Below are 27135 nucleotides of genomic sequence, written 5' to 3'. Positions count from 1 at the left end.
GTCTTTTAAGAATACAGCAGCAATGATAGTACGAACATCTCATTGTACTTAGTACCTCACTTATTTGTCAGATCAGAAACTTTAGGTCATAATGAACAAATTCATAGTCTATTGAAGTCTTGAAGATTCTGTATTAGATAAAATTATCTTTCTCCTAGCCCCAACGCATATGTATATAAATAAACCAATCAAGTCTCCATATCTGACTCATGCGGTTCTGACTCATCTTTATAATGAGGGTCTGAATAATTTTTTTAAAACCTGCTTAGCCAAATGAGTACAAAATTCCTTCGCAGAGATGATTCATTTACTGTTTAGAAGGTATATGAAAGTAGCCATTAGGGGGTGATGTTCCTGAAACAAAACTACCCCAAATGAATAAAATAGTTCCTATGTTTGTTTTTTCTTCTATTTTCATCCTGGTACATGAGTTTTATCTTCAGTGTAGTCATTTGAGTCATCCTCATCTATGTCACTGTAAGAACAAAACTTGGCCTTCTACAACTTAATGTCACCAGAAGTAAAAAGAAAGCTCATATTGGGAAAAGGAAATGAATAGACGCTATTTTGCATAAAGTCTGCACTAAGTTAAAAGCTAAACCAGGAAGGAAGTTACCACCACTATGCTAGATGGGAGTGCTTCAGTGACATGTGCTTGCTTTTGGGAAAATCAGAACTCTTCAGATTAGTCCTGGGAATAATTACCATGTTCATTTTATGTTTACCTGAATTTTTCAAAATCCATGAAGGTGAGTGAGCAGCTTCTAAAATAGCCTTTTCTTTATTTGAAACTCTGATTGCAATTGAAAAGTTGGTAGATGCTTTCCTAAAAGCTACCGTCAGAATGCTGTGCTCATATGCAAAGCATATAGATTGTTTTTTGTTAGATTTTTAACCAAGAGTGTTAATTATTTGTGGCAATTTGAATGGAGTTTGTAATTCATTTATCTACACTGCAAAATTCTTGGTAACTTGTTCCACACAACTGTGCTTTTACTATCTTCCTCATGAAGAGAGTAGTTTAAGCGTGTATGTTCTTTTATAGCAGGCACTCATGTCTTAAAAAATAACTGTTTTTTAAGTTCCTACACTTAAATGCCTATAATACATTGTACAATTTCTGTCTGGTATGAGATGCTGTCTGTGAAAGAAGCATGCAGTGCTGACCTGACAAAAAGTAGAGTGGCATAAATGTAACTGAGTGAAGCAAATCATGTAACATAAATGCCAGTTACATCTTGGTGATCCTAAAGGTCAACCCTGGATTTAGGATGAATGTGAAATACATGTGTATAAGTTTTACATTCAGTGCTTTCTTAAAAATCCATAAATAAATTAACATTAAAATAGTTCTGTCACACCTATTCTCAATTAAGTTTTTGAATACATAAATGTTATAATAAAAAGCATCCCTTTGCCAAATGGCATGTGTTCCCAGGCATCATGCAATTAATTATTTATGAAGCATAATTTTCTGGAAAAAAAAAAGTCCAGATTGGGTTATTTATATTTATATCTCTATTAACCACAAAGGATAAACATGACAGTAACTAGAATATTTTAATAGATTTTTATAGTTTATAAATGAACAAACTTGGTATGCTATCAGAAGTTTCAAATATAAAATTGATGAGTCAGTTTCAGATATTGAAATAATTAATGTTCTATCTCCACGCTGAAGTAATCAAAAGTATTTGCTAACACAGACCATGCAATTAAACAATGACATGATTATTACCAGAAGAAAATATTGACCCTACTGTCAAACACCAAAGAATTATTTCAATTTTCCATGATTGCTTTCCTAGATTGCTCTTATTGGAGATGCGTTATGCTGCAATAGCATGATCACTGCAATTATGATATCTGCCTATGATCTTAATCACAGAGTGTCTAAATTAAGATTGTGAAGTACATGAGCAGAATACAGCACAGAATTACGTCTGGAAAATTAGAATCATTGTCATATTTTGAATGTTCTAAAAGCTATATGAGTATATAGCAGATGGTATAACAACGTCTGAATTACGTGAGAAGGTAAATATATTGAACTATTCATTTTGAAAATTCCAAGGAACTTGGGTCTCTGGTTCATTGAAAACCTTCTGTTGGAAACTAGTTTTATGTCAGATTTTGTGGCAAAAAAATATGTACAGAAGTTGCTGTAGGTGTTTCAAATTGCTGTTTACCCCATGAGGCTTCACCACACAGAGCTGTTGTTGGACATCTTTGAGGTGTGAAACATAGCCACTGTATCTTCCTCTGTGAAGGGCTCCTAAATGAGTTTCAAAGACTTCCTAATTCCACAGGCTTTTCCAGGATCGCGTGCGTACTATGTGCGTACTTCAGGTTTTTAATATAACCTGTGAAATTGCAGGCAAGTAAAGTATACAGATAGAAGTGAAACTTGGAGGTTTTATCCCAGGGGATGCTCCAGCATTTATTTTCATTCTGCAGAGGGAATATGAATGGGAATATCTCATTAAAAAGAAATGTAGGGAGAAATCAATTTACAAAAATACTAAACCTTTGAAATTTATCAAAAGACTACAGTTCAGCATTGCCAAAAGTGAAATGTTTCCTTTATGTTTGTAAAGCAACCCACTTGTTTGAACACAAGGTATTGAACCTTTAAACTAGATTGCTTTAGAGCAGGAGGTTGTAGTTTTGGATTGTGGTGCTCTCAATTCCAGTCCTGTCCTCTGTGTCCAGCTACTTGATGGAGTGTATCTCTTTAAATCTATCAGTTGTGTGTTCCCCAACTTGTACTGTAGGCCTTATATCTCTACAATATTATGTGATGACAATAATTTCCATAAAGAGGTGACAAAAATTACAATTTCATATACTGCTGAATTGACTCAAAATGGAATATCATAGATCAAATGGAAAAAAAAGTCAATCCAAAATGAAATATTTATGATTTTCATTTTAATGGGAAGAAAGTTTTTACAAGTTCGTATCTTCCCTGTGAATAATTTCTTTTCAATGGAATTGGATTTTTTGTGGAAGAACACCCTGTAAAATGAGGCTTACTAAAAGAATTTCATAATCACGGAACTTCTTAATATTAGGCATGTGGGTTACAGATCTTTGAATACAAAGCTGTTTCCTAGAGGTACTTTGCATGGTTTCATCTCACTGATCCTCTTAACTCTTCTGTCTGTCTGCATTCAGATTTCACAAGACCCCTTCCACTTTTCTAGTGATGTTTACTTTTGGGAGGGTGCTCTCCAGTCCTGAAGTAAGGTGCAAGCCTCTCGTGGGTACAGCAATCTGTCTGCCATGTGATCCACTGGACAAGTCTAGTCTTTTGGCCCACATTACAGTCTTTATCAATAATATATATCACTTCTTAGGAAGTCCATAATCTTGTGAGTTGGAAGAACATAAATGCTGATGCTGGGTTGCAATTTGGTTGGATTTCTCATTAGAGATCTTTCAAGAGGATCAGGAGGTAAGCACCCTCCCTAACAGGACAGCAATCAAACTTGTAATATGCATTTACCTATCTATAACACAGCTCACAGGCAGTTCTGGAGCCTGATTAGGTGTGATGTGAAGCCCAAAATGGACTTCATAGTGCTGAAGATAGACTGCTGTCACAGCACAGCGTGTGGATTCCCAAGTCAGCTTACAAATTCCTCGATGAAGGGGTATGATAGTGAATTACCATTAGCTGACCTTGAAAGCTGCAGCAGTACCTTTAAACTGATGCACACACGCCTTGCTGTGAGAGCAGAGTAACCATTCAGTTCCTGCTCCTGAGTCATCTCCAGAGAGAAGCTCTACACAAAATGCCTCCTTCAGCTGGAAGAATTTGACCTCAGGAGTCTGCTCCACTTCAGGCTGCATTGGTCAGATCATAAGCGTTTAGGGAAAATGTTGTGTCTTGCCTCAGGGAAAGATCAAGATTTTGTCTGACGGTTTTCCTTTTTGTATTAAAATGAATTCTCTCTCCTTCTTTTTTTTTTTTTTTTTTTTTTGCCTGCATAGGATGTGCATTTTGTATTTCTATTTATTATGTTTTATATGGAGTTTATGACTTTCTAATGTAGTGTTAGTGAAGATAATTGATTTTGGCATTGGATTTTGGATTTCATTTCTGCATCCTGTCTGAAATCCTTCACTGAATGCTTTCTGAGGTCAGCCTGCTGCTATGTGAGTATAGGTGGTCTGTTGAAGCTGTTAGATTGCAGCTCAGCACTGCAGCGAATAAAGGCTGTGTTTTTCTCTATATACATAAGGATTTAGGAACATACTCATCCAACTACTCATAATGGGAGTTAGATGGAAAATTTTCTCTTCATAGAGATGCCAGCATACTACTAGAAGTGGAAGCTCAACTACAAAACTGTAGGTTAGTGCTGCACCAACTCCAGGATGTGGTTATTTCTGTTCATAAACACGTCATCCATGTTGGGGTCCCAGAAGTTTTTGTTCTTAGAGTGTTTTTCATACTGAAAAAAACAGTTGAACATTAACTCAAGTAAAAATGCAAGACTTGTACAATAAGCCCTACTTTAATGTGGAAGAGAGCTAAAATAACACTCATTAATAATTAATTCTGTGTGGGTTTTTTGCTACTTACCAAAACTGCATTAATGTACTCTTAGCTACAGTAATTTGATACTGAAATTTGACTATGACTACAAAACCAACGGTCCTTATTAAGATTCGTGTTTGTTGACTGAATATAAGAGAACGTGAAGGATGTGGTTGGAGGATTCAGAAGATTTCTGTGTATTTTCACTGTGTAGTTTCAATATCACTGGAAAGAAAGTTTTTGTTCTGATAGCTATTTTACAACATAATCACACTGGTGCATTGCAGCTGCACAGTTCCAGGGCTAAGACCCCCTCCAAACATGAGTGCTTTCATCTTCAAGTACAATCAAAGTGGGGCAGCTTTGAAACAAGAATGCAACCACCAATTCAAGTTAGTATTACAAGAGATTTTATACAATTCAGCAATAAAATCCAGTATCTAGGTTTTGGAACACTGTGCTTGCTTTCTTTCACTTGATGCATTCAACATGCTGCCATTACCCTCAAAAAAGAAAGCTCATTGCATCATAAAATGGTTAAAAGTTCTTTTACATGATGCTACGTATTTGTTCATGTGTCCTATATGACTGTCTTTCTAATACAGTGCACTTTTTTTTTCACAGTTAACACAGTAATTGTGTCATGCATAGACACCTGCTCATCAAATAACACCACTTTTCCACTTTGCACATTTAACAATTCTTGCAAAGCATCAGTGCAACAAAGAAGAGAAAACAAGACTATTTTACTGAAGGCCATTGTAAATCATTCAAATTTCCAAAACATTCCATGTATTTGCCAGTCTTCCAGGATGGAACAGTCCCATACTAAACACAGAGAGTGTGAATCCAAGGGAGACGTGAATGTTGATCATCAAGGATCAGGGTTAGGAGCTGAAAAAAGTAAGTAAGGGAAGAGAAATACTTAATTTTGCAGTAGCTAATTACAACATAAAAGATACGGTTTTATTTGGTAGTTAAAAAAAAAATTAATATGCTCCTGGTTCTTTATGGTCTTTGCACATCAATGAACAATGGAGGTTTTTGGCTTGACTTTGCATGGCTAGAAGATGCATGTTTTATGTCAAATTCTCAGTGGCATTCTTTCCTTGCTGTCAGTGAAACATGCCAATAGCAAAACGCTGCTTTATTTTCTTGGAGGATCTTGTATAAAATCACAGCCACCTGGAATATTTCTGTTGCAAATTTGACCTCTGCCATCTGACTTTTATGAATGCTCTGATAGTCCCATCTTTATTCTCTTGAACTTGCTAAATTTTCTAAAATGTTTAATTTCTTTTTAAGGAATTGTAGTTTCTGATCAGTTTTCACACTGAATTTGATTTTAAATGTCACTGTGGAACTCTACATGTAGATTTTATTATACATGCTGATATTATAACAGAATCATAAAACCATAGAATGGTTTGGGTTGGAAGGGACCTTAGAGATCATTTAGTTCCAACCCCCTGCCATGGGCAGGGACACCTCACACTAGACCTTATAAGAAGATAGGTTGTTAGCAAGTATCTGAAGAACTAATTCAAAGATAGTAACCATTCTTACGGCAGCTATACAAGAAATAACCATTTTTGTGCTTGCAGTTTACAATAGGCCACAACTGTGTAGTATCAGAAACGGCCTTGCATGTTTCAAAGAAGGCAGCACTGAATAAGGGCCGGCACAGCAATATAGGGAAGAGTTCAGCAATAACCACATTCTTTTCAGTAGCAGCATATTCCTTCTGTGCTGTATACAGATACTTGCAAAGTATCTGGAAACTTTTGTGGAAGAGAATGCCTCTGAATTTTGCTTTCCTAACATTGTTGGCCACAGGCCAAGTCCTGAATATAAGAAATGCAGTTCATTTTCTTATTACAAAATAGCTGTCTTAGCAAGTATGGAAAATTACAAGACAAAACGTGTGGACAAACTGTTCTCAGTCATACCTACACAACTTTTCAACTCCTGACAATGTCTCACCTGCCTATGCTTCTTGTTAACATTCTGCAAGTCTCACAGCTTGTGTGAAATAAAACAAGAACCTTCTGCAACTGGTAGCAGATAGACTAGATGCACACTTCAAATATCTATCATCATATGGCTTTTATTTGGTTGGGGTTTTTTTTCATAGCCTGAGTTTTGTCTGTTACCTGTGACAACCACACAAAAATGAAAAGCTCAGAAGCTGATAGTAAAGCAAAAAAGGGGCTATAATTTGTAAGGGGAACATACTTTGTATAGCTAATCAATACTTTTCAGATCTGTTCAGAATAACTTTACATGGTATTCTTTTTCCTATTTTATCAAAGTCAGTAATGTAAAAGCCTACTGTATGTTTTGCAGATGAGATGGAAAACTCAGTTTATTGTTCTTTCTGAGAGTTGTCTCTTTGTCTACCACATGCTGCATAACAGTTTTAATTTTTATTTCCAAAAGCAAAAGGCTCGCTTGAAGTGAAATCAGAAGATGTTATTTATTTGTATAAATATTTTAATTTCACTATGGTTTCTGAGAAAGAAGTAGAGCATAATAGTTACTACCTGCTGGAAATCCACATTAACAATTCTACAGTCGGAGGAGGAAATGCAGCCGAAGAATACCTAAATCATTCCTGTCTGGTGGCAATGATGGAAGACCAAAATGACTGTATAAATATTTCAATGCAACTGAAGACTTATGTGGAATGTAAGTTACAAAGGAGAGTCATAATAGAAATCAAACCAGAAACAATACCACTCTTGAAAAAAATCAGCAAGTTCTCTGGTTTCAGCAACTGTTTGAAAGTATTTAGGTATCTCACAAGAAGATAATATAATTTTGATCATCCCTTACTAAAAGATCATCTTTCATAGCCAACTGAAGGTTTCCATAGTGATTTAAAGAAGGTTTAGCTGTGTTTTTTTGTTGTGGTATTTTTTTTTCCCCCTAGAAGCAGCACAAAGGAAGTGTCTGTACAGTTTTTTGCTTAGCAGTGACAGAGTCACAAATTGCATGTATCACAAAACCTGGAATTACATTTTTTCCTCACCTCTCCCTGATAATGGCATAACCCTGTTGTCCTGGAGATAAATGGAAAAATTCCTGTTAACTTGCATGGCAGAAGAACCAGGAGATGGTTTTAACTTTTCTTACCGTTGTACTGCAATATCCTCCCATAGTATACTTTGTAAGGCCTTACTACAGCACACTTAAAAGTTTTTTTAAAAAAAAAGTTTTTTTCTCTTTTTCTTCTTAAAAGAGAAACCTTCAGCTGAACTAGACTTAGTTTTCCCAGAGGACAGCCTGTCAGGTTTTTTAATTTCTCTTTGTGCTGGAGGAGTTTTTTGGCAGATTCCCTGACTGTGGCTTCCAGCCTGTCTATATGCAACACTTGCCACCTGGGAATTGATGAATTACTACATTCATTTTGGTTTGTATGGCAAATGCATTTTATAATGTACTTTTGTTGCAAAAAAAAATATGTGTTTTGGAGTTGACTAAACCTGTGTTAAATAAAACCAGGTAAGATCTTAGAAAAGTGAGGGCAGCTTAGTTGCTTTTTAAAAAGAAATATAGGTGTAGCTAGGAGAGGAGTATAGTTTGTACCTTGCCCGTCTAACTTGTGTTAAAACTGTAAGCTAACCACCCTTTGCTAATGGTGTTTTTCTGGGAAGTGGTTATCCCAAATTAACAATAAAAATTAACAACACATCTCTTTTCTATTTACTTTAAAACAAAGCTAAAGAGGTGCTCATGGCTTTTGCTAAGCAAGGCTGCCGTTCAAGTCATTACAAGTCACTGCAAGACAGGATAGAGTACTCTGTTTGAAAGGAGCCTGGAGGACAATATAAAGGATATTTTTAGTTCTGAATTAGGAGGGATGAGCTTTGCTTGCCTCCAAGTGCCATGGGGTTATTGGCAGTTACCTCATGACTTCTCAGTGGAGAAGATACACAGGGGAAGTTGATGTAGGTCTAATTATGCTAATCTAAGGCAAGGAAAGGAAAACAGTGGTTTGGCTATGGTCTGTAATTTGATTGTATATGAGTCATAGCAATATAGTTGGTTTTTTTCTAATAGTTATCTGACAGTGCAAAGGTATGCATTAACAAGCAGCTGCTGAAGAAGTTTGAAAGGCCTTTTGAATCACCAGGGAGGAAAATTCCCCACATCCTTTCTCTGTGGTATATAGTCCTGGTTTGCACTAGTTACTGAGCTAATTACCCATGGAATGTGTGTGCATTCTGCAGCAGCTGTTGTCCAAAAGAGCAGCCTACCTCCTACATCCAGTCCCATGCTGATTTTCCCTTAAGGCAGACTTAGTTAAAAAACTTCCCAGAGGGGTCCTGTTAGTGGCATTTCCCCACTTCCTGATGAGAAAATTTCTATATGGAAAATCTTACCTTCTCTCATATATGAAGAGGGACAAGGAGGTTGCGAATGCCAGTGAAGGCCAGTGTTGGACAGTGGACCAGTTCCTTCTTTGCTCCATCCAAACAAAAAGGGGATATGTATTACCCTTGATCTACCTTAAGTATAAATGTTGATTTTTGAAGCATTGTTTTTTTCCTGGCTGAGTTACATATAATAGTTTATACAAATAGGAAAGGTTTTCATTCACTTAGTTACCTATAATTAGTTTAGACATGGGGAGATAGATAGATGTGAAAATTAAGCTAAATTCCAGATGGGAAACTTGGTGTCAAACAACAAAGAAGGCATAAAAAAAAAAAAAAAAAAAAAAAAGAAAAAAGAAAAAGAAAAGCATAATTTTATCTTTTTAAAGCTGTATTTGTGGGGATAAGCATGATCCAAAAATCTAGCAAGGGTGAATGTTCTGCTTTTTTTGCCTGTGATTTACTGCTTCATTTTGTCTCTTTTACATTTTATGGACAGATCCAGTGTGTATGACAAAGATCATTTGGCTCACCATGATTGTAGTAGTTCTTGTGTTCACTGTTTTAATTGTCATCTACAAAATAGTCCAAGAAAATGAACAAAATTGTAAGTAACAAAAAGTTAATCTGCATGAATTTAAATTTCTATGCAATGAAAATGTGTTAATTTACAATAACAAAAGTGTTGATTACTAATGAGCCTCAGACACCAATATTTGTATTGCAATATAGTAAAAGTTTCTTATAGGGGGACTGAAATACTCTGATGATTGATACTATCACCTCTCATGTCTGAACTGTGGATGCAAGCTCAAGCTTATTGATGGTTAATAAAATATAGGGGTTTTGACAGACACTTGGTGGCCTCTGATCCTTAGCGATATGAACTTCTGGTTTCAGCCTGATTACAGTAGGTAAAACAATTACAGTTGAACCTTGTCGAAGGTCTTAAGCAGAAATGCCAATGGCAAATATAAGCAGATGGAAATACCCTTTCCTTCCTGAAGATGATTCATCTAGGTCATGGCCAAGAAAAATTGGGTATGAGGTGATATGCACTCAATTGTCTGTCCTAAAAACTGGTTGTCTGAATGCAACAGTGATGTAATCCCATGCAAGTGAACCAAACTGTGCCGCCTTCTCCCCAGAGCTGAATTAAGCCCAGATACCATTTCTTATTGTTGCTGTTATTTCAGCAAAGAAGTTATTGTGCTGTGATTTCTGAATCAGCAGTATTGACTATTCCAAGTGACTAAAACTTTCCTACAAAAGAACTTGCTGCTAGTTCAGAGTCTGAAGCAAGTGTTTCATTCTGCAATGTTTTCAACAAACATGACAGGCTCTTCCTATGCAATTCAGTTTGGTTACAGGCTGAAACCAGATTTACAGTATTTCTGCTAGCAATATACGTTGAAGAAAGCAAGAATAAAAGTGTTGCAGTACTCTGAACATGAGACTTCAGAGCAATCCAAGGAAAAGTCTTCTGCACAAAGCACAGAAAATGGAAGGCTTGTGAGCTGCTGATCTTTGGTTTTCGTCCCAAGTCAGAGATAGGTGACACAGGGAGCACACTTCCTTTCATCAGTGTGAAAAGAGCGTTACTTAACCTGCTACCTGAGATAACAGCTCCTTGATGCTCTTCATAGCACTTTCCTGAGACTTTCTGGACTCTGTCAGCCCTGAGTGCACAGAATGCCTCTAGGCAATCAGCATTTAGTTGCTATTACCAGGCAGATGTCCATTCCCCTTGTAGTCCAGAGCTGCTGAATGGAGACCTTGGTTGCAGTGGTAATAACAAAATGATAAGCCATATCCAGTCCCCTGATCATCTTCCCTGTAATGACAGGCAGTTTTGTAATGAAAGAGCAATAGGAGCCTAGATTTAATCATAACAGAAGGAAGAAGGGTGCCCCCACACAAAATGTTTCTATGATTATTTTAGCATAATGTAAATATTTCATGCATATATTTTAAAGGAATAAACAAAGCAAAACTGTTGCTTAAAATGGCAGATCTGTGAGCCTTCCTCCTACTCACCCCCCCCAAATTGCTAAAGAAATGCCTTATCAGACTATCTTGGTTAAAATGCATCATCTTTTACTTATTGCTAGAACCAAATTCTGAGACCTCTTTTATATATGTAAATTTGTAAATTCCCATAGAGCATACATTAGGTCTCTATAAGTAGGCTATTATATGCTCCAATTTAAAGAACTTTTATTTGTAATTTGAAAGCTACCTATAAATGTAATGAATATGATTTTCTGTTCTTTGAGTCATAACATCCTATTTTAAATGCAGAACTATTAGTAGTGATGATTAATGATTTACTGCCTTTATTCTTAAACATCAGTTTTCTATTAAATGCAGGTTTTTCAGAATCGTCATGGACACAAGCAGGGAGGAAAGATGCCCTTTTGAGGCTTCTAATCACTGACTTGCTTCTAGAATACATTTTCTGCTGATAGAAGAATAGTGTGATTTTATTGGTTAAATTTATCATATATAACATTATAAACAACGTCACATTGTTACTGATAAAAAACCAAGCAGATTTAAGGGTTGTATTCCTTTTACGTATATGTTTTGATGTCACATTTAATTGCAAGGCTACACACTGCTTTTTCCAGTGGTGTCCAAAGAACACAGCAGAATATTACTATGTGACTAAAACAGCTGCTTTTTTTCCAGTTGTAATATGATTGGTATTTTTCCTCTTTTCCAAGCACCACTGAAAGCTGTTCAGAAATATGCAAGGTCTTGAGACCTTGCAAGACATTCTGTGAGGCAGGCTTCGAGACTCTCTGAAACATTGTTTCCATGAGGGGATAAAATAAAATATCCAAATAAACTTGTTGGAGGTTACAACTAATCCATGACAAAAGAGCTAAATTAGAAGCAGGTTTTTTGCTTTTTCTGTTCCACTTGTCTTACAACCATTCCCAGAGCTTCCTTGGACATTAATTGTTACAGCGCATGCTTTGGGCTTCAGTGCTTTAGATCTCCAGTGGCTATTCACAAAAAAAATCATGACCTAAATAATGTTAATTTAATGAATTTCTTAAAGCTGAAGTGTTCCAGTGTTCCCAAAAGAAAAAGATAAACATCAATTCTGTAGAACTGGAGTGAGCATGTCATCAGAAGCCTGCTGAGCCCTGAACTGCTGCCACGGTAGAACAGGATTAGCCATAACTTGGTGCTGAGGAGCAATCAGAGCTGCTCAGCTCAGCTCTATCTCTCTGAGTGCTATAGAGCTTGCTCTCAAACCATGCTTCCTAAGATAAACACCCTACACTTAAAAGGAATCAGTCAGCTTCCTAGGATGCCAGTGCCCTCCATCCTTGCTATTCCACTATCAACAGTGTGAGTTTGAACCTGTGCCGGAACATGTACATTTTTATAAACCTCCAAAATTTCTCCAAGGTACACAGTACAATTTGAGAAAGAATAATTTGAAAGGGGCAAACCTGAATGGAATTTCCAGAAAATTTCATTCACAATAATATAAACCATCTGGCCGTTGCTTTTCCTCATCACCTTATTTCAAAACCTTCCTGCTTCTTCATGGAAGGTGTTCAGCTGTTTAAGAATAAGGGCTTTACCAGCTTTCCTTCCAATCAGAGCTGAATGTAATTCTATAGCTAACACATTTTGTTTAAAACAGATTGTAAACACAGAGTAACAGCATCAGTTTCTACTATTCTAAGAAGAAATGGTTCCAGACATGCAAGAAGAACCATATCTGCTACTAGAATTCATCCTTTTCCTGGTAAGTGATATAAAAGTTAAATAAAACCCTAACAAATCTTGAGGTATAAGAAGGTCAAGAAAGACCTTTTAAGTCTTTCCTGCAAAGGAATGCTTCAGGTTTGTTTCAGAGTAACCTTGTTCCTACACAAAAGATAAAGAAAAAAATTCCAACAATAAAACTGTAAGAAGACTTGCGTATATCACCTGGGAATGCTTCTCCCAGTCTCGAATGTGTTGCATTAATGACTTTTGGGGTTTTACTGCCTTTTAATTTTAGGTCCTGTTGTGTGCCAAATTTGAGGTTTGGCAGCTGAGTGCTTTGTGTTTGTATGAAAAATATAGCCACGTACCTGTATGTGTGTGCTGTGGATTTATGACTTGATAAAATATGCTAACCGAAGGATGGAATGGATGGCTGTGGGAGGACTCAGAGAATGGCTCTGCTGGCACTATGTAGCCTATTTCTAGGTAAAAATTCCCCCAAACTACAATTTTCTAGTTTCAGATAGGAATTAAAATATGGTCTTCTAAGAGTGTAGTATGTTTAGCCCAGGTAAATTAAATGGCATGGCTAAACTCCAAGTTTTCGTTCCAGAAATTATGATTTGGTGGCAAGCCTCTTTGTGGGAGGAAATTAACAGCTGTAGCTCTGAGTGTTACTGATATTGCTCAGAGAGTCATATGCTTTAATCAACTCCATGGATTTGGGTTTCATAAAGACAGCTCTATCTTTAAAAAGATTAACATGAACCTATAGAATTATAGCTTTGAATAGCAAACCAACCCTGCTTCAAACAAAAACAAACACAAAGCCAGCAAATGAAAACATGTTTTGAAATGGGTTAGGCTTGGGTACTTTGCTGTTTGTCTTGTTAGTTCTTGAGGAGAAAGAAGAGACTCAGTAATTTCTCTCTACAACTCAGTAACTTGTGGCGTTTCAATTTCACCTAGAAAAGAGTGAATAGCTCTTTGTCTGTATGAATTCTCTTGCGAGTACAGTTTATGCCTCTCACTCTTACAGCACTGGCTACCTCTAAGATATATTTATGAGGTCATTATTTTTATCCTGCAGGAAAAGAATTCTCTTTCTGACATCTTTTGTTTTAGGTAGCTTCACTGGTACCGTATCTGTTTTATCAGCATGTTCATGATGGCATTTTTAATGTTGTATATCCAAAGGCATTTTTCATTATGAAGTTTTATGAAAATTCAAATCCAGTTTTACTAGATCTTACTGAAAAGAATATGAATCCCTTACTAGTCTGTCATTCTTACTTCTATGTGCCTCTCGCTTAAATTTATCCACTTAACCCAGATAGATGCTTTGTTGTATGAACTGCTATAATGGGGTTTATTTTAGTATTAAATTACTTGATTTCACACACCTTAATTCCAGTCAATCCAGACAATTTCCCAGGTTATACCAGTAGAATTTAAAGTGAAATCAAGACCATATGAAAGAGTTTATTCTGTTCACAGTTGCTAAATTCAAGATTTACTACTGTTATAATGGATTATAAATAGTCATAGATGACTTCTTTGACAGCCCTTGATAATATTTTCACTATGACTATTGCATAGCTTGGAATCTTGAAATAAAACGTTGATACCCACTGAAGACAGTACAGTGGAAACACCATGATGAGACTAAATAACTATGTATCTGAGAGGATGTGACAATGTATCATATAGAGGAAAAGATGTATAGATACTACTAAAAGGTTATTCAAAGTTCAAGATGGCTAAGGGAAATAAAAGAAGGAAGCCTATACTTTGAGAATGAGAATGATTTCCTAGGTAGGCTCAGGACATTAACGTCTTAATATCACTGTGGTCCTACAAAAAGGTAATTTACAGTATGGAGGCAAGTATTGTGAAACTGTTAGTGGCTCTGTGGCCATGAATCATAACCATTAAGTCTGATGGCCAGTGGAAGGAGGAAAACTATAGTATATTCTCTAAGGTAGGATTAAAGTTTCAGCCTTCTGAATTCATGGTACTACAAAGGATTATGCGTATATAGTGAGGATAGGTGTCATGGTTTAAACCCAGGACGTTATGCTGAACCCAGGACACTATGGGAGCTTTGAAGCATTGTGGTCATGAATTTGACTAAACATTGTCTGTGCTGTTAAGCCAAAAAAGTATGCACTGCAATGTGGGCTGTACAGAGCATCTTCTCTAGACTTCGGATCTGGTTCTGTCATTGCATTTGTGTAAATCAGTCTCTTGAATGGTATGAACTGACAAAACACAGTTTCTCTTAAATGCAGCCACAAGAGAAAGGAAAGAGTAGAGGGTGCTTTTTCTTCAGCTCAAGAAGTAAGTATTCTTTAAGTGACTGATCTGTATTTCCAAACACAGAGCATTTTCATACCTAATAGAACTTGACAGTAGTAGCACATGGAAAATAATCCATGAAGAAAAGTCAATTTTTTTGCTTCGTGTTCATGACACAGACTCTTAGAGAGATTCCCACACGGGATACTTTTCTGGCAAGAACTTCTTTGAGGAGTTTTCTAAAACTGAAGAGGCAGTAGAAGAGGTTTTGGAACAACTTAATTAATTAATATTTGCAATTACAAGGACTAGATAGTATTCCCCACAATGTTTTAAAAAAACTCAGAAGCTGCTAAACTGTCATGCACAGCTTACTGCTTAAATCAGCCTCAGTTCCAGAGAAAGGGAAGGCAGCTATACTTACCCTATTGTTATATGTTTTCCTTATCCCACTTTTCTTGAGCCACTCTAGTACCTTTTCCACTACTAGCAAGTGATCATAGCTATTCTCTTATAGCCGTAACCTGAAAAAATGGCACAGAATTACTTATTGGCAGCAGGCCAGTGTGTATGAACTGTGAAAAAATACCCAAGAGAATTTGCACAGGAAACATTGCATAAATCAGGGTGTTTTAATACCTAGACTGAATCTGCCTAGCAGGACCTTTTCATACTGGAAGTTTCATTCATATAATTCTATGGGTTATACATAAGTGTGAATTTATATTACTAGAAGTCTGTCACTATAAAGTCCCATTTAGACCTTCTCTTTCTAGCATAAGAATGACATTCCTTGTTTATGTTTATCCTATTTTGAAAGCAGCATAAGGTTTATTAGAAAAAAGGCCTGTTCCCATTCCTATGTTAGAATGGGACTGTGCAGACAGGAAATCATACTGTTATTTATTTATTTATTCATACTGTTATTTACAGTCTGTGTGGACAATCTTATTTCAAACACAATGCCTTATTCTATGTTGCTCAAATGGAAAAATATTCTCATTTTTAGGCTCAAGGACTCACAGTTTGGTTCATTACATTTTAGGATACAAATACAGGATTCCTTGAATCATTTAGCTGGCTCACAGTAATGCAAAGTTAATTCTGATGGATGGTAATTTTATAACTTATCCTGAAAGAAGGACATTGCAGGATCATGGTGACAACCAGGACTCAGAGAAAAAAACCTCAGGGATTCTGGCCTGCGATTGTTTTCTGGACTGTTCAGAATTTGTGACATTCATAGAATTTGATATAAGTGGGCTTGATAGCTGTAATTTACGCATAAGAAATAATAAGGCAAAATTCCTCCCAGTCATTTGTATTCCTGTACCGTTTTCTGGCTATCCTATTAAAGAAATAGGCAAAATTCTGCCAGCTCTCAGATGTGTTTCTACAGCTTCAGGTTAGTCGACAAGTTAAAAACAGAAGCAAACACTGGCTCAGTAGTGGCATCACTGGCTCAGGGCTGGCATCCCAGTGAGTTCAGATTTTTTACAGCAGCAAATAGATGCAAAGCCAAGAAAGGAGAAATTTGTTTAATCTTGGCCAAGTGAAGCATCACATGCTTGATTTTGATCCTTCTCAGTTCCTGACATAGATGAGTAATTGCCTCTTCCTCTGCAACTTCTATGAATAATGCTGGGAAAAACAAAGCTTGTCATAATATTCGGTATTTAACACAGATTTATGTGTTTCTGAGATGCAATATTTCCAGAGAAAAATGTGAAGCTAATAAAGCTTTGGGGCTTTTTTCATTTTTCAGATGGGAGCATAAAATCTATAGGATGCAGGTAATTTTAGGGAGCTTTTTATAGTCCCTGCAAGCTTTCCATAGAGCACTGACGCACAAGGGGCCTTTTCTCTGCTCAGTTTGCATGAATGCAGGACAGTGCTACACACAGGCTCTGAAGGGACTACATTTCCATTCTCTCCAGGTTCATCCTGAGGGTAAAACAAGACCCACTGCTATTTTTAAAACTACCCCAGTTTTATTTTAACTTTGTTTTTCATATTCTGTTGGTTTAATTACCAAGATCCAAACTCTACTTTTTAATTGCATTTATAAAGGGAGAAGCCCAAATGATAAAGTCAATGGAGAAGGGAGGTAGCTAAATATAAGTGGCACAGATCCTCCTCTTGTTATAAACTCAGTAGAAACCCATTTGTAGGTTTATAGAAGTTATGGATGGTCAGGGACAGGATGGACAGGGTGGAGTTAAAGTATTATTTGTGTTCTGCAGTAGTTCTTTGAAAAATGCATTGGATCAACAGCTCTGAGTTCATTTGCCCAACAATGCTATTATTTCTTCCTCTCTATATCTGCATCCCAGTAAGTTATCATTTCAGGATCTGTGTTGCCAGCATGCTAAAGGCATCACTCCCTGCTTCTAAGATGCATGCTGTCATCTTTGTTAGCAACTGGATGACACCCAGTAGCTCTCCCTGCGTGTATGACAAGTTAGGGTTAGTGTCGCAAAGTTAAATCGTGTTTCTGAGCAGCAATCTGTGCTGCCTTTATGTGAAAATGTATCTGAAAGTTCACACTCTAAATTCTAGTTGTTTCTGCTTAACTGGCCACCTGTAGGGTTTTGTATTTTGGGATATTCTTATATAACCTCAAATTTGCATGCTTTTGTATTTTCACTAGCAGTAAAATTTCCAAGAGCAAATTACTTCAAGCTGCTTCCCAGGGAGACTTAGGATCAGCATGGTATAGTCCCACCATAAATACAAAATATGGTTAGAGCTTTTGGGAGTTCCCAAAAGTCATGTATCTGCATCTCTAGGCACTGAAATCCCACTGAAAACCTGGCTCTGCCTCTTGTGCAGACAGGTCTCGGTTATTTTCAGACTTGTAGATTCAGTGTTTAACACTCTGCAGATGTATTTGCTGTTTAATAATATATCTAATAATTATTTCAACTTTCAATAGTGAAACCCAGCAAAAAGCAAATTCCACTGACTGCACAGACCACAAAGATACTGCCCATAATTCCTGAAAGAGAGCACTGTCATGTGGCTGCAACTGTAGAAGGTGAGTAAATACAACTCCAATTACTCTGTTTTTCCTTGTATTTTTAGAATTAGTATTATGCAATATCTGCTCGTAATAACTTATTACTTCTTCTAGCCAAGTACGCTAGATGACAAACTGGAAAATGTGTTTTGTGAGAGCTAGGAGGCAGGGAAACAAAATCAATTTTCTTTCTGGTACCAAGAGTCATCGATAATCTAATGTGTCAGCCTTTTAAACCTGTGTCCCTGAAGGCCCCAGTGCAAACTCTGACATTATTTTCCTGGTTTAGAATATTATTTCCTGGACTTCAGCATTATGTTGACATTTGTTTCCGACAAGTGCAGAGGAAAGAAGCAATTTGCAAATGATCTCTGAAAGAAAACATGTTTTAAATGAATAGTTTGCTGATCAAATTCCCCAGACAAAAGACATCTATCGCTCTGTTGTTTTTATACCAGTCAGAAGGATTGACAAGAAGTTGGTTTCAGCTTGGAACTAAAACTAGTTTCCCAGCTCTAAGTTTCTCCAGCCCTTTTACTACAGTAATTGTTTCAGGAAGTCCAGATGTAATGAAACAAATCTGAAAAGTAATGTGCAGTAAGTGATAGCGCTTCCTGGCAATGTTTGTAATGCCTAGAAACAAACAGATGCTACTTGAATAAATAATAGAGACTAATATATCATTTGCATAGACAAGCTTAGGACTCTTTGCACAGACTGTATTACTGTTAATGGGGAATTTTTAGGTTAAAAGCTTAAGAAGCTCCTTCTTTACATCTGTTTAAATCTGATGGAGTTTTATTGGAAATTCAATACCAAACTCAGTGTCCACTGTCTCTCAGGCAAACCTTTATCTTCCCACATCCCTGTCTACCATGTATCTGCCCACCACCTTCATTGTTTCCTTTGAGAACATTTACCCAGGAGTGAAAACCCAGATATTTCTAAGGTTGTAGTGGGATGTGTTGCTAAGGGGGTTCTCATTAGTATCCACTGCTTTCATTTATACACTATTATGGCTGATCACTAGCATGCTTTGTTCTTTCTGGATGCTGGATTCACCAAAAGTGATCTTTTAGAAGGAGGAAAAAAAAGTCATGGCCCATTCCCATGAAAATTTGACTTTTGTGTTCCTAGAGGTGGGAGTATCCATTGGAATCAACCTGTCAGCACACCTGTTGGTTTCGTTATCTTAAGTGTTATGTACTAAAGGGTAGAAAGAAAAGATGGAACAGCTTTGCAGATTCTTTAGTTGTTCTGTGAGACAAAACATGAGATCCCGCACACTTTGGGCTGGCGTTATCCATTTCCTTAATCTCTGGCTCAGTGACTGAAAGAAGATTAGGTATCTTGAGAACTCCCAAACACTTTGTTCCAGTGATGAGCTGTATAGAAGCAGTCTTGCTTTCCAGGTCATAACAGTCTTCCTGCCAGAACAACTGCCAGCAATGAGGTGAAAGCTGGATGTAATATATGGGATTAATGCCGAATACCTGAAATTGTAATATTATGTGACATTGTGAAAGATTGTCAAAAGATGTGGCTGGAGGGGCAGGAACTTAGATCTAGATCCTGCTTTTCACCATGTTAGATCTTGAATACCTTTCTCAAAGGAATAATGCCTCAAAGCTACTGTGTGAAAATAATAAAAGCACTTTCTGCTTTATTTTTGCTTCATTTCCTGCAAATAAACACTTCCCCCTCCATCTGCTAAGGTTGGATTCAACTCATTACTACGGGTGTTCGTGGGTGGCTCTGTGGCTAACACTGTAACTGACACTGCAGTTACAAGAAAACTTGCTAACTACAAGTCCTTTTGGTTACTAAGGCTGTGTGAGGAGATTGTAGTCTACTTTTCTCACAAATGCGAAGGTTGTCTCTATGAAATCTCTAGAGTGCTACTAAAGACTAGCTTGCTCAGCGGGGAGGAGCTGGCTGTGTGAGAAGTGCCACACATGGACAGCTTAGCACTGAGACTGAAAAACACTAAGATGATTAAATTCCCAGAACTGACAATGACAGTTACAAACTACATCAACTTGATAAAACCTGTTTTTTTTTTACCCAAGAAGGAGGTGGGATGTAGATAAGAAGTGTGTATCAGGAGCTTCTTGATCAAAAAGCAACATGCTTGTGTCATACTACCAGTTTCTCCCCTGAAGCACAAGCCTTTCAGACCGCAGAGACAAAAGCTTCGAACAAGGGAGGGTTGGAGACAGAGTTAGAAACCTGGGAGAGCTCCACTGCAGATAGCGCTAATATCTGCCCTTCTCTGCTGCAAATCTGGCTTCAGACTCATTGATAAGAGTTAGGCCAGTGCCTACCCTGCATCAAACAGGCAAGACAGGGACAGGCAAGCCACTTCTGAGTTACGCTTTCCTCATTTCCAGCTAGCTGAAGCTGCACTCGGAGAAAGCATTAACCAAAACACAGAGTGTTTATTTGACTTCTGTGTGAGGAGGCTCACTATGCAGCAGGTGTGGCACGTCTAGCAGCAGCTGTAGAGAGGAAGAAATGGAAAAGCAAGGTTCATTCCTGCCACCATCATTGTTGCTACTGAGCTGGATGGGGAAATTGGTGATGGCCTCAGAAAAGGCCCTTAAGCCAACACAGTGACAGGTGAAAGGTTTGACAATGTTGGTTTCAACCACAGGAATTTCGTAAATTCAAAATCCAGATCAGGCAGGACAGCGAAGTATAAGGCATATTATTTGCTTATTGCTTCAGACTGCAATAAGGAAATATTTGTTTTGCTAATAGATGGAGAGAGATCAATAATCTACCACAGATTGCTACTTTCTGCCGAATGGTTCTCTTTATGTCAGAAAAAGGCACGTTTCTTTCTGAAAATATCTTGTTAATGTCTTTATATTGAAGACAATACTGTTGATTATAGAGTGTAAGTATATTAATATACATGCAGCCACACATGTGGCCATGTTCCTCTGTGTGTAATGTTATAGCTTACATGTGTGTGTATCTGTACATCTGTCTGTATGTATTTGTGTTTGTGGTCACAGAGGTGCATGCATGTGATCTGTTACTTCTTCTTCATTGGTTGCTATCACAGTGACAGTTAATTCAGCTAGTAAAAAATTTACCAACTTCTGGACTTGTACCTTTGCCAAAGAGCAAATATTAGCAACTGTCCTGGAAAAAAGGAATGAGCCAAGTCTCTCAAGAGCTTTAAGACAGCCCTCTCTTTACATATTACAGCTGTAGATGTATTTCTTTAGTGCTGTCAAAAGGTGACATTAACTACCATAAGGCTGATGCTAGGAAGACAGGGAGCACAAACATTTTATTCAGGGCAAATAGTTGCATTCGGAGGCAATGCTGTTTGGGGACAGCCTGCTAGAATCAGGCTTTTCTGCCTCTGCCAATGACACATCGTTACGTATTTGCCCCATGGTAAGAACTGTTTTTCCTCAGCTAAACCAGAGGTTGTGTAGTGCTCATTACTCACTACTTGCATCAACTGGTATTTACAACTTTCTGAGCACTACTTGCATTAACTATTATTTTTAGCATCTTCAAAATGCTACGGGAGGTATATCTGGGTCTGGTGTGCCAGCAGTGAACACCGTCTTCTGTGACAGACGAAAAAAGAAGTGGACTGATAGTAAGAAATCTGGGAGAGCAGATCAGAAGGATAAATACTGAATTTGTCTATTGAAGTGAGGCTACTAGCTCCCTTTACTTCAAAAAAATGTAGCATGAGAAACTGCAAGAGGACTGGCATTTCTGAACACATTTCAATGTCTGTTCCCTAAAACAGTGAGGACAAAGAATAAGTGGGGAGTAAGAAATAAAAGTGGACAAGTAAGACTCAAATCACCATGCCCATTAAAACACTCCTGCATATGACAAACAGCCTATCTGAAGGTGTTGGAGCATTCAGTGAGATGATTTTGCTGATGGTTAGCCCTGAAATCATCGTTATGTTGAGAAGGTTTTGGCTAAACTTGCCCTTGGAGGCTTAAGAAAGCCTGTCCTAAGGAGTAACTTACCTCCATGAGTGTGACCTGCCTTTGTGGCACTCCATCTTCCCCAGTGGTGTGGCCAAGTGGAGTCTGGGCAGGCTGGCTGGGCAGGTCTTGGGGCTTCTAACACACCAGACGTGCACGTCCTCTTAAAGTGCTCAGGGCAAAATGAACATGTGTGCATGCAGAGTGACTGTGAGCCCTCTCCTGCAGTACTTCTGTGCTTTGCCCATGTGGGGAGGAGCACATTGTATTCTCTGAATCAAAAGGAGTGTTAATAGATTTCATGAATGACTGGGGACAGAGCAGCATTCTCTTATTTGTGGGAATTAGAGACAGATACAGACCTGACAGTCTCTGGATGAAGTGCTGCCATTTTATGAGGAAAGAAAGAAGGAAAACTCAGTGTCTTAAAGCCAACTGTTGTTGTCTTCTTTTGTTGTTGTAAAAAGCTTCCAGTATCCTGCTCTGAGCTGCTGTTAGATCAAATTCACACCAACTTCTCTCTGTTAGCCTGAACCCTTCATTTACTGCATCAGTCTCTTTGACAGTGAATGCCCCAAGGACAAGATGACAAAATCTTAGTGTTCTGCCTCCCATTAATTCTCTTAATAAAATTGGTGGATATGTCAAAGGCTGCATAAAAGCTAATGAAAGTTCCACATCAGCAACTGACAACGATTTTTAGCACACTGCCTTTCGCCATCAGCACTTCCTTCTCTGTGACGAGCTTTGAAATCCTTGAACATGTAAGGTGCTTCACATCTCTGCGTTTCTTCCTGAATGACAATGTAGTGGCATAGTTAGATAAGTCAAGTTAATCTCCCACTGAATACAGAATTTAAGGCACAATCTTATCTTTAGGTGAAATGGATCACAAAATTGGAACATAAGGTATATGACAGGTAACTGACAGGGATGGTGCACAGGGGAAGCATGTGTATGGTTAAAAAGGTGAAAACCTCTTTCACAGAAATTGTCAAATAAAAGAAGTTGATGGGTCCCTTTCCTCTCCTACAACCTAAAAGCCCATGGACACAAAATGTCCCATGTGGGACAGTTGACACAAGACATCAATAAGTGTATGAGGGACTGGTTCATATCCAGCTACATTCACAGAGGGACATCACTGCTGTCATTTTCTGAGGATACCCTCCCCTAGAATTTAGAAATTTAATTGTGCAGATGCCAGTCTAATACCAGGAAAATTGATGATCAGAGGTCTGCAGCACCTCTCCTATGAAGACAGGCTGAGAGAGTTGGGCTTGTTCACATGAAGGCTCAGGGGAGGCCTTAGAGCAGCTTCCAGTATCTGAAGGGAGACTCCAAGAAATCTGGAGAGGGATTTTTACAAGGACATGTAGTGATAGGACAAAGAAGAATGGTTTTAAACTACAGAAGGGTAGATTCAGATTAGGCATTAGGAAGAAGTTCTTCCCTGTGAGGGTGGTGAGACACTGGAACAGGCTGCCCAAGGAAGTTGTGGCTGCTCCATCCCTGGCAGTGTTCGAGGCCAGATTGGATGGGGCTTTGAGCAACCTGGTCTAGGGGAAGGTATCCCTCTGTGTGGCAGGGGGTTGGAACTGGATGATCTTTAAGGTCCCTTCCAACCCAGACTGTTCTATGACTCTATGAAAATTCAATGCAGGTCCACATGGGATATTGTCTGGGCTTTGACTCAGGCTCTGTGGCCTTCCTGCAGAGGTCTTTAAATGCCATCATTGCAGAACTGAGTAGCACAAACAGAAAAGGCAACTAGAAATATTCTCTGCCTGCTTTTCCTTGTGTGATTGTGGCTTTACAAAAATGTTTTTGTATTTAAAATAATCCCTCTCTCATCTGTCTTCAAGCAAGACTCCCACAGAAACAGCAGAAGAAACAAACTGTGCAAGGGAAACAGTGGAACTCACAGTTCAAAACATTCTAGCAGAGGCACATGCCAAGTGTACTCAGGAGCAAGAGAAAGATTACAGTTAAGCTGTGTTTATAAATCATGCATGGATTTGTGAAGAACAGTAGGTGCTCTTTGAAATTGCTGGGACCCTTCCAATTATGCTTTTGACACTTCTTCTCAAAAGCATCAGTTCAGTGCTCAGAAGTGATAGTACTGTGGTTAAAATCATCAGGAAATGGAGGGGGAGGGATGCAGCTGCAGGCAGAAGATCCTGCTAGTACTGATGTATGGGTTTGCCAGTTGGCCATTACAGTAAGACATCATTTTTTATGCTTTCATGAATTCCTGTAGATAATGATGAAAAAAGATTTATGTCCATATACAGCTTTAAATTGTTTTCAGGACTGTATGCAGTCACTCAATTACATGTTTATTTTTTTAATGCTATGAAAGATACTTCCTCCTCTGTTTCTGCTTCCATTAGATTCAAGTCTTAATCAGGCACTAAAATGAAAACTCCTCTCAGTACTCAAGAGTTCACAGAATCAGACAGCCGAGTGCATTCCAGAGCAGTTGGCACAGTTGTTGGGCTCTGTATGAAATTCACGCCAGGCTGTGCTTCTCTCCAGAACAGACACTGGGAGGTTTTCGAAGGGAAGCACTCTGGCTTGCTCGCAGAACTGGGCTGTAATGGGCACTGTGCAGGCTGTTTAAACCCACTGTTCCATCAGCCAGCATCAATTTTTGATGCATTGTATCCTGCCTAAGCTTGTCATTTTCTAGCTCACTTCAGCAGCTGCTGCCTCCAGTATAATTTTACAGCCAAGGAACCCTTCCTATCCCAGTTCTTATGATGTAAGGAAAAGGGAGACAGATGTTATTGGGCTTGCAGCTACATGAACTACCAGAATGGGTGATAAGCTACATTTGCTTTTTCACTCGGTGTGCGAGTAAGAAGTAACGAAATCCTGTACTTCCCCCCACACCACCTGGCTGTCCTGGGTTCAGCAGTAGCAGTCATTTTTTCTCCTTCGTACTAGTTGGTGCAGTGCTGGTTTTTGACTTTCAGCCTGGGAACAGCACTGCTAACACCGATGTTTTCAGTTACTGCTCAAATGTTTGGTCTGACCAAAGACTTTCTCAGTCTCATGCTCTGCAGGGAGGAGGGGAAGCTGGGAGGAAGCAGAGACAGGACACCTGACCCAAACTGACCAAAGAGGTATTCCATACCACAGCACGTCATTCCCAGGATGTAACTGGGAGTTACTCGGAAGGGCTAGATCACTGCAGGGTTGGACTAGGTATCGGTTGGTGCTCAGTCGGGCTAGGTATTATCGGTCAGTGGGTGGTATTGTATTCTCTTCCCTTGTTATTTCCCTTATCATTATTATTATTGGTGGCAGCAGTACTGGTTTGTGTTATGCCTTAGTTACTGGACTGTTCTTATCTCAGGCTGTTGGAGTTCCATTCTTTTGATTCTCCTTCCCATCCCTCCAGGAGCAGGGGTAAGAAAAGGGGGGGAGTGACAGAGAGACTGCGTGGCTGATTTATGGCTGACTGGGTTTAAACCATGACGCTGGCATTGCATAATTCCTTAAAAACCAAGACAAGCTTGACTGGGATCTAGACATTTTCATATGTCAAGGTTCCTCATCGCATGTTACTGTGGGAGCTGTGGTCTGTTTCCCAAGTCTCATTGATGATTACTGAGGAGTATTTTCCACTTAGGAATGTGGAGGAAGCTGCTCTTATTTCCTTATTTCCAAATTTGTCTCACTGCATACAAGTATAATATGGGAAATGGAGCTGGGCACAGGTTTGCAAGTTCTTTTGTCCAGCTGGTGATTTGCATTGGTCTATTTTTATTTTCCCTCATTAGGACAGCTTTACTTATTTTGGATCAGATGCAGTAGATCTTGTTAATATCCCAGGTTCACTTCTGAACACTCAGCTGCAGGAAGAGCAGCTCATGAAGAGATGCCCAAGAGCTGACACAGAGCAAGAGATTTGGGAGTGGAGGCAGATCTCACACAAAACTTCTCCCCTCATCCAGCTGCCTGGAGGGAGGAAAAGAGTGAAGCCTGCTCAGTTATTCGAAGGAATGAGACCATTTAGCACCTACCTTTAAAAGACAGTTCCAGGCTGAGCTGTGTATAGATGGGGATGTGCTGCAGAAAGTCAGGCTGAGACACTTGAGGGACAGACACCCTTCTGGAGCACTCCAACCAGGTGGATGGGATGGGTGCTCTCTAGGGCAGCTTTTGGTTCTGCCACTCCAACATTGCCACACTTCCCTGGAAGTGAGTACAATCCAGTGCTTCTCACTCCTATTCCACTATTATGCTCTCTTGGGGCAGGTACCTAACCCACTGTTCTGCTGGCAGGTATCATTCCTTGATCTTCTGTTCCAATCTGATGTGTATAATCTATTCTGTCTGCCTCTTAGTTACAATGTTGTTTTGTTTATTAAGAAAGAAAGGAATTCATTGCTGTGAAAGTCAAAAGAATAACATTTAGGATAAATTAGGAAAGATCTGATTAACATCCTCTTTTTCCTGATACTGTTTTCTTTAGCTTCAGATATCGTCATGTGAAGTATCATTACTGTCTGATGAAAGAAGACACATCATACACGCACCACAGACGAAAGCATCTCCATTTCCAGTTTGGAGAGCTGTTACTTGCCTTTTCATGAGAATGCCAACTGTACATTTTAGAATCATAGAATTGTTAGGGTTGGAAAGGACCTTAAGATCATCAAGTTCCAACCCCCCTGCCGCGGGCAGGGACACCTTACGCTAAATCATATCACCCAAGGCTCTGTCCAACCTGGCCTTGAACAGTGCCAGGGATGGAGCATTCACAACCTCCCTGGGCAACCCATTCCAGTGCCTCACCACCCTAACAGGAAAGAATTTCCTTCTTATATCCAATCTAAACTTCCCCTGTTTGAGTTTTAACCCATTACCCCTTGTCCTGTCACTACAGTCTCTAATGAAGAGTCCCTCTCCAGCATCCCTATAGGCCCCCTTCAGATACTGGAAGGCTGCTATGAGGTTCCCACTCAGCCTTCTCTTCTCCACGCTGAACAGCACCAACTTTCTCAGCCTGTCTTCATACAAGAGGTGCTCCAGTCCCCTGATCATCCTCGTGGCCCTCCTCTGGACTTGTTCCAACAGTTCCATGTCATTTTTATGCTGAGGACACCAGAACTGCACACAATACTCCAGGTGAGGTCTCACAAGAGCAGAGTAGAGGGGCAGGATCACCTCCTTCGACCTGCT

At 38.8% G+C, this 27135-nt stretch overlaps 1 protein-coding gene across 1 annotated transcript; it reads left to right on the top strand.

Moving 5' to 3' along the window:
* Positions 1–603: 603 nt before the first annotated feature.
* Positions 604–26561, top strand: TMEM156 (transmembrane protein 156). The gene is made up of 6 exons (XM_062642395.1): positions 604–749; positions 5171–5449; positions 6986–7234; positions 9425–9532; positions 12590–12694; positions 26426–26561. Exons 1-6 carry the CDS (start codon positions 650–652, stop codon positions 26443–26445), a joined length of 861 nt encoding a protein of 286 aa, XP_062498379.1. The 5' UTR covers positions 604–649; the 3' UTR covers positions 26446–26561.
* Positions 26562–27135: the final 574 nt, after the last annotated feature.

Source organism: Pezoporus occidentalis, unplaced genomic scaffold, assembly GCF_034315485.1.
Source record: "Pezoporus occidentalis ecotype Australia unplaced genomic scaffold, CSIRO_AGI_Poc_V1 ctg71, whole genome shotgun sequence".
Taxonomy (NCBI): domain Eukaryota; kingdom Metazoa; phylum Chordata; class Aves; order Psittaciformes; family Psittacidae; genus Pezoporus; species Pezoporus occidentalis.
Note: the sequence above shows the minus strand (reverse complement) of the source record. Positions and strands in the feature narration are given on the sequence as shown.

Coding starts and splice junctions, on each gene's coding strand:
- TMEM156 (XM_062642395.1), top strand. CDS start 650: ATGTGCTTGCTTTTGGGAAAATCAGAACTCTTCAGATTAGTCCTGGGA. Junction 5,450..6,985: donor AGGGTTAGGAGCTGAAAAAA/GTAAGTAAGGGA, acceptor TATTTCCAAAAG/CAAAAGGCTCGCTTGAAGTG. Junction 9,533..12,589: donor CCAAGAAAATGAACAAAATT/GTAAGTAACAAA, acceptor TGTTTAAAACAG/ATTGTAAACACAGAGTAACA.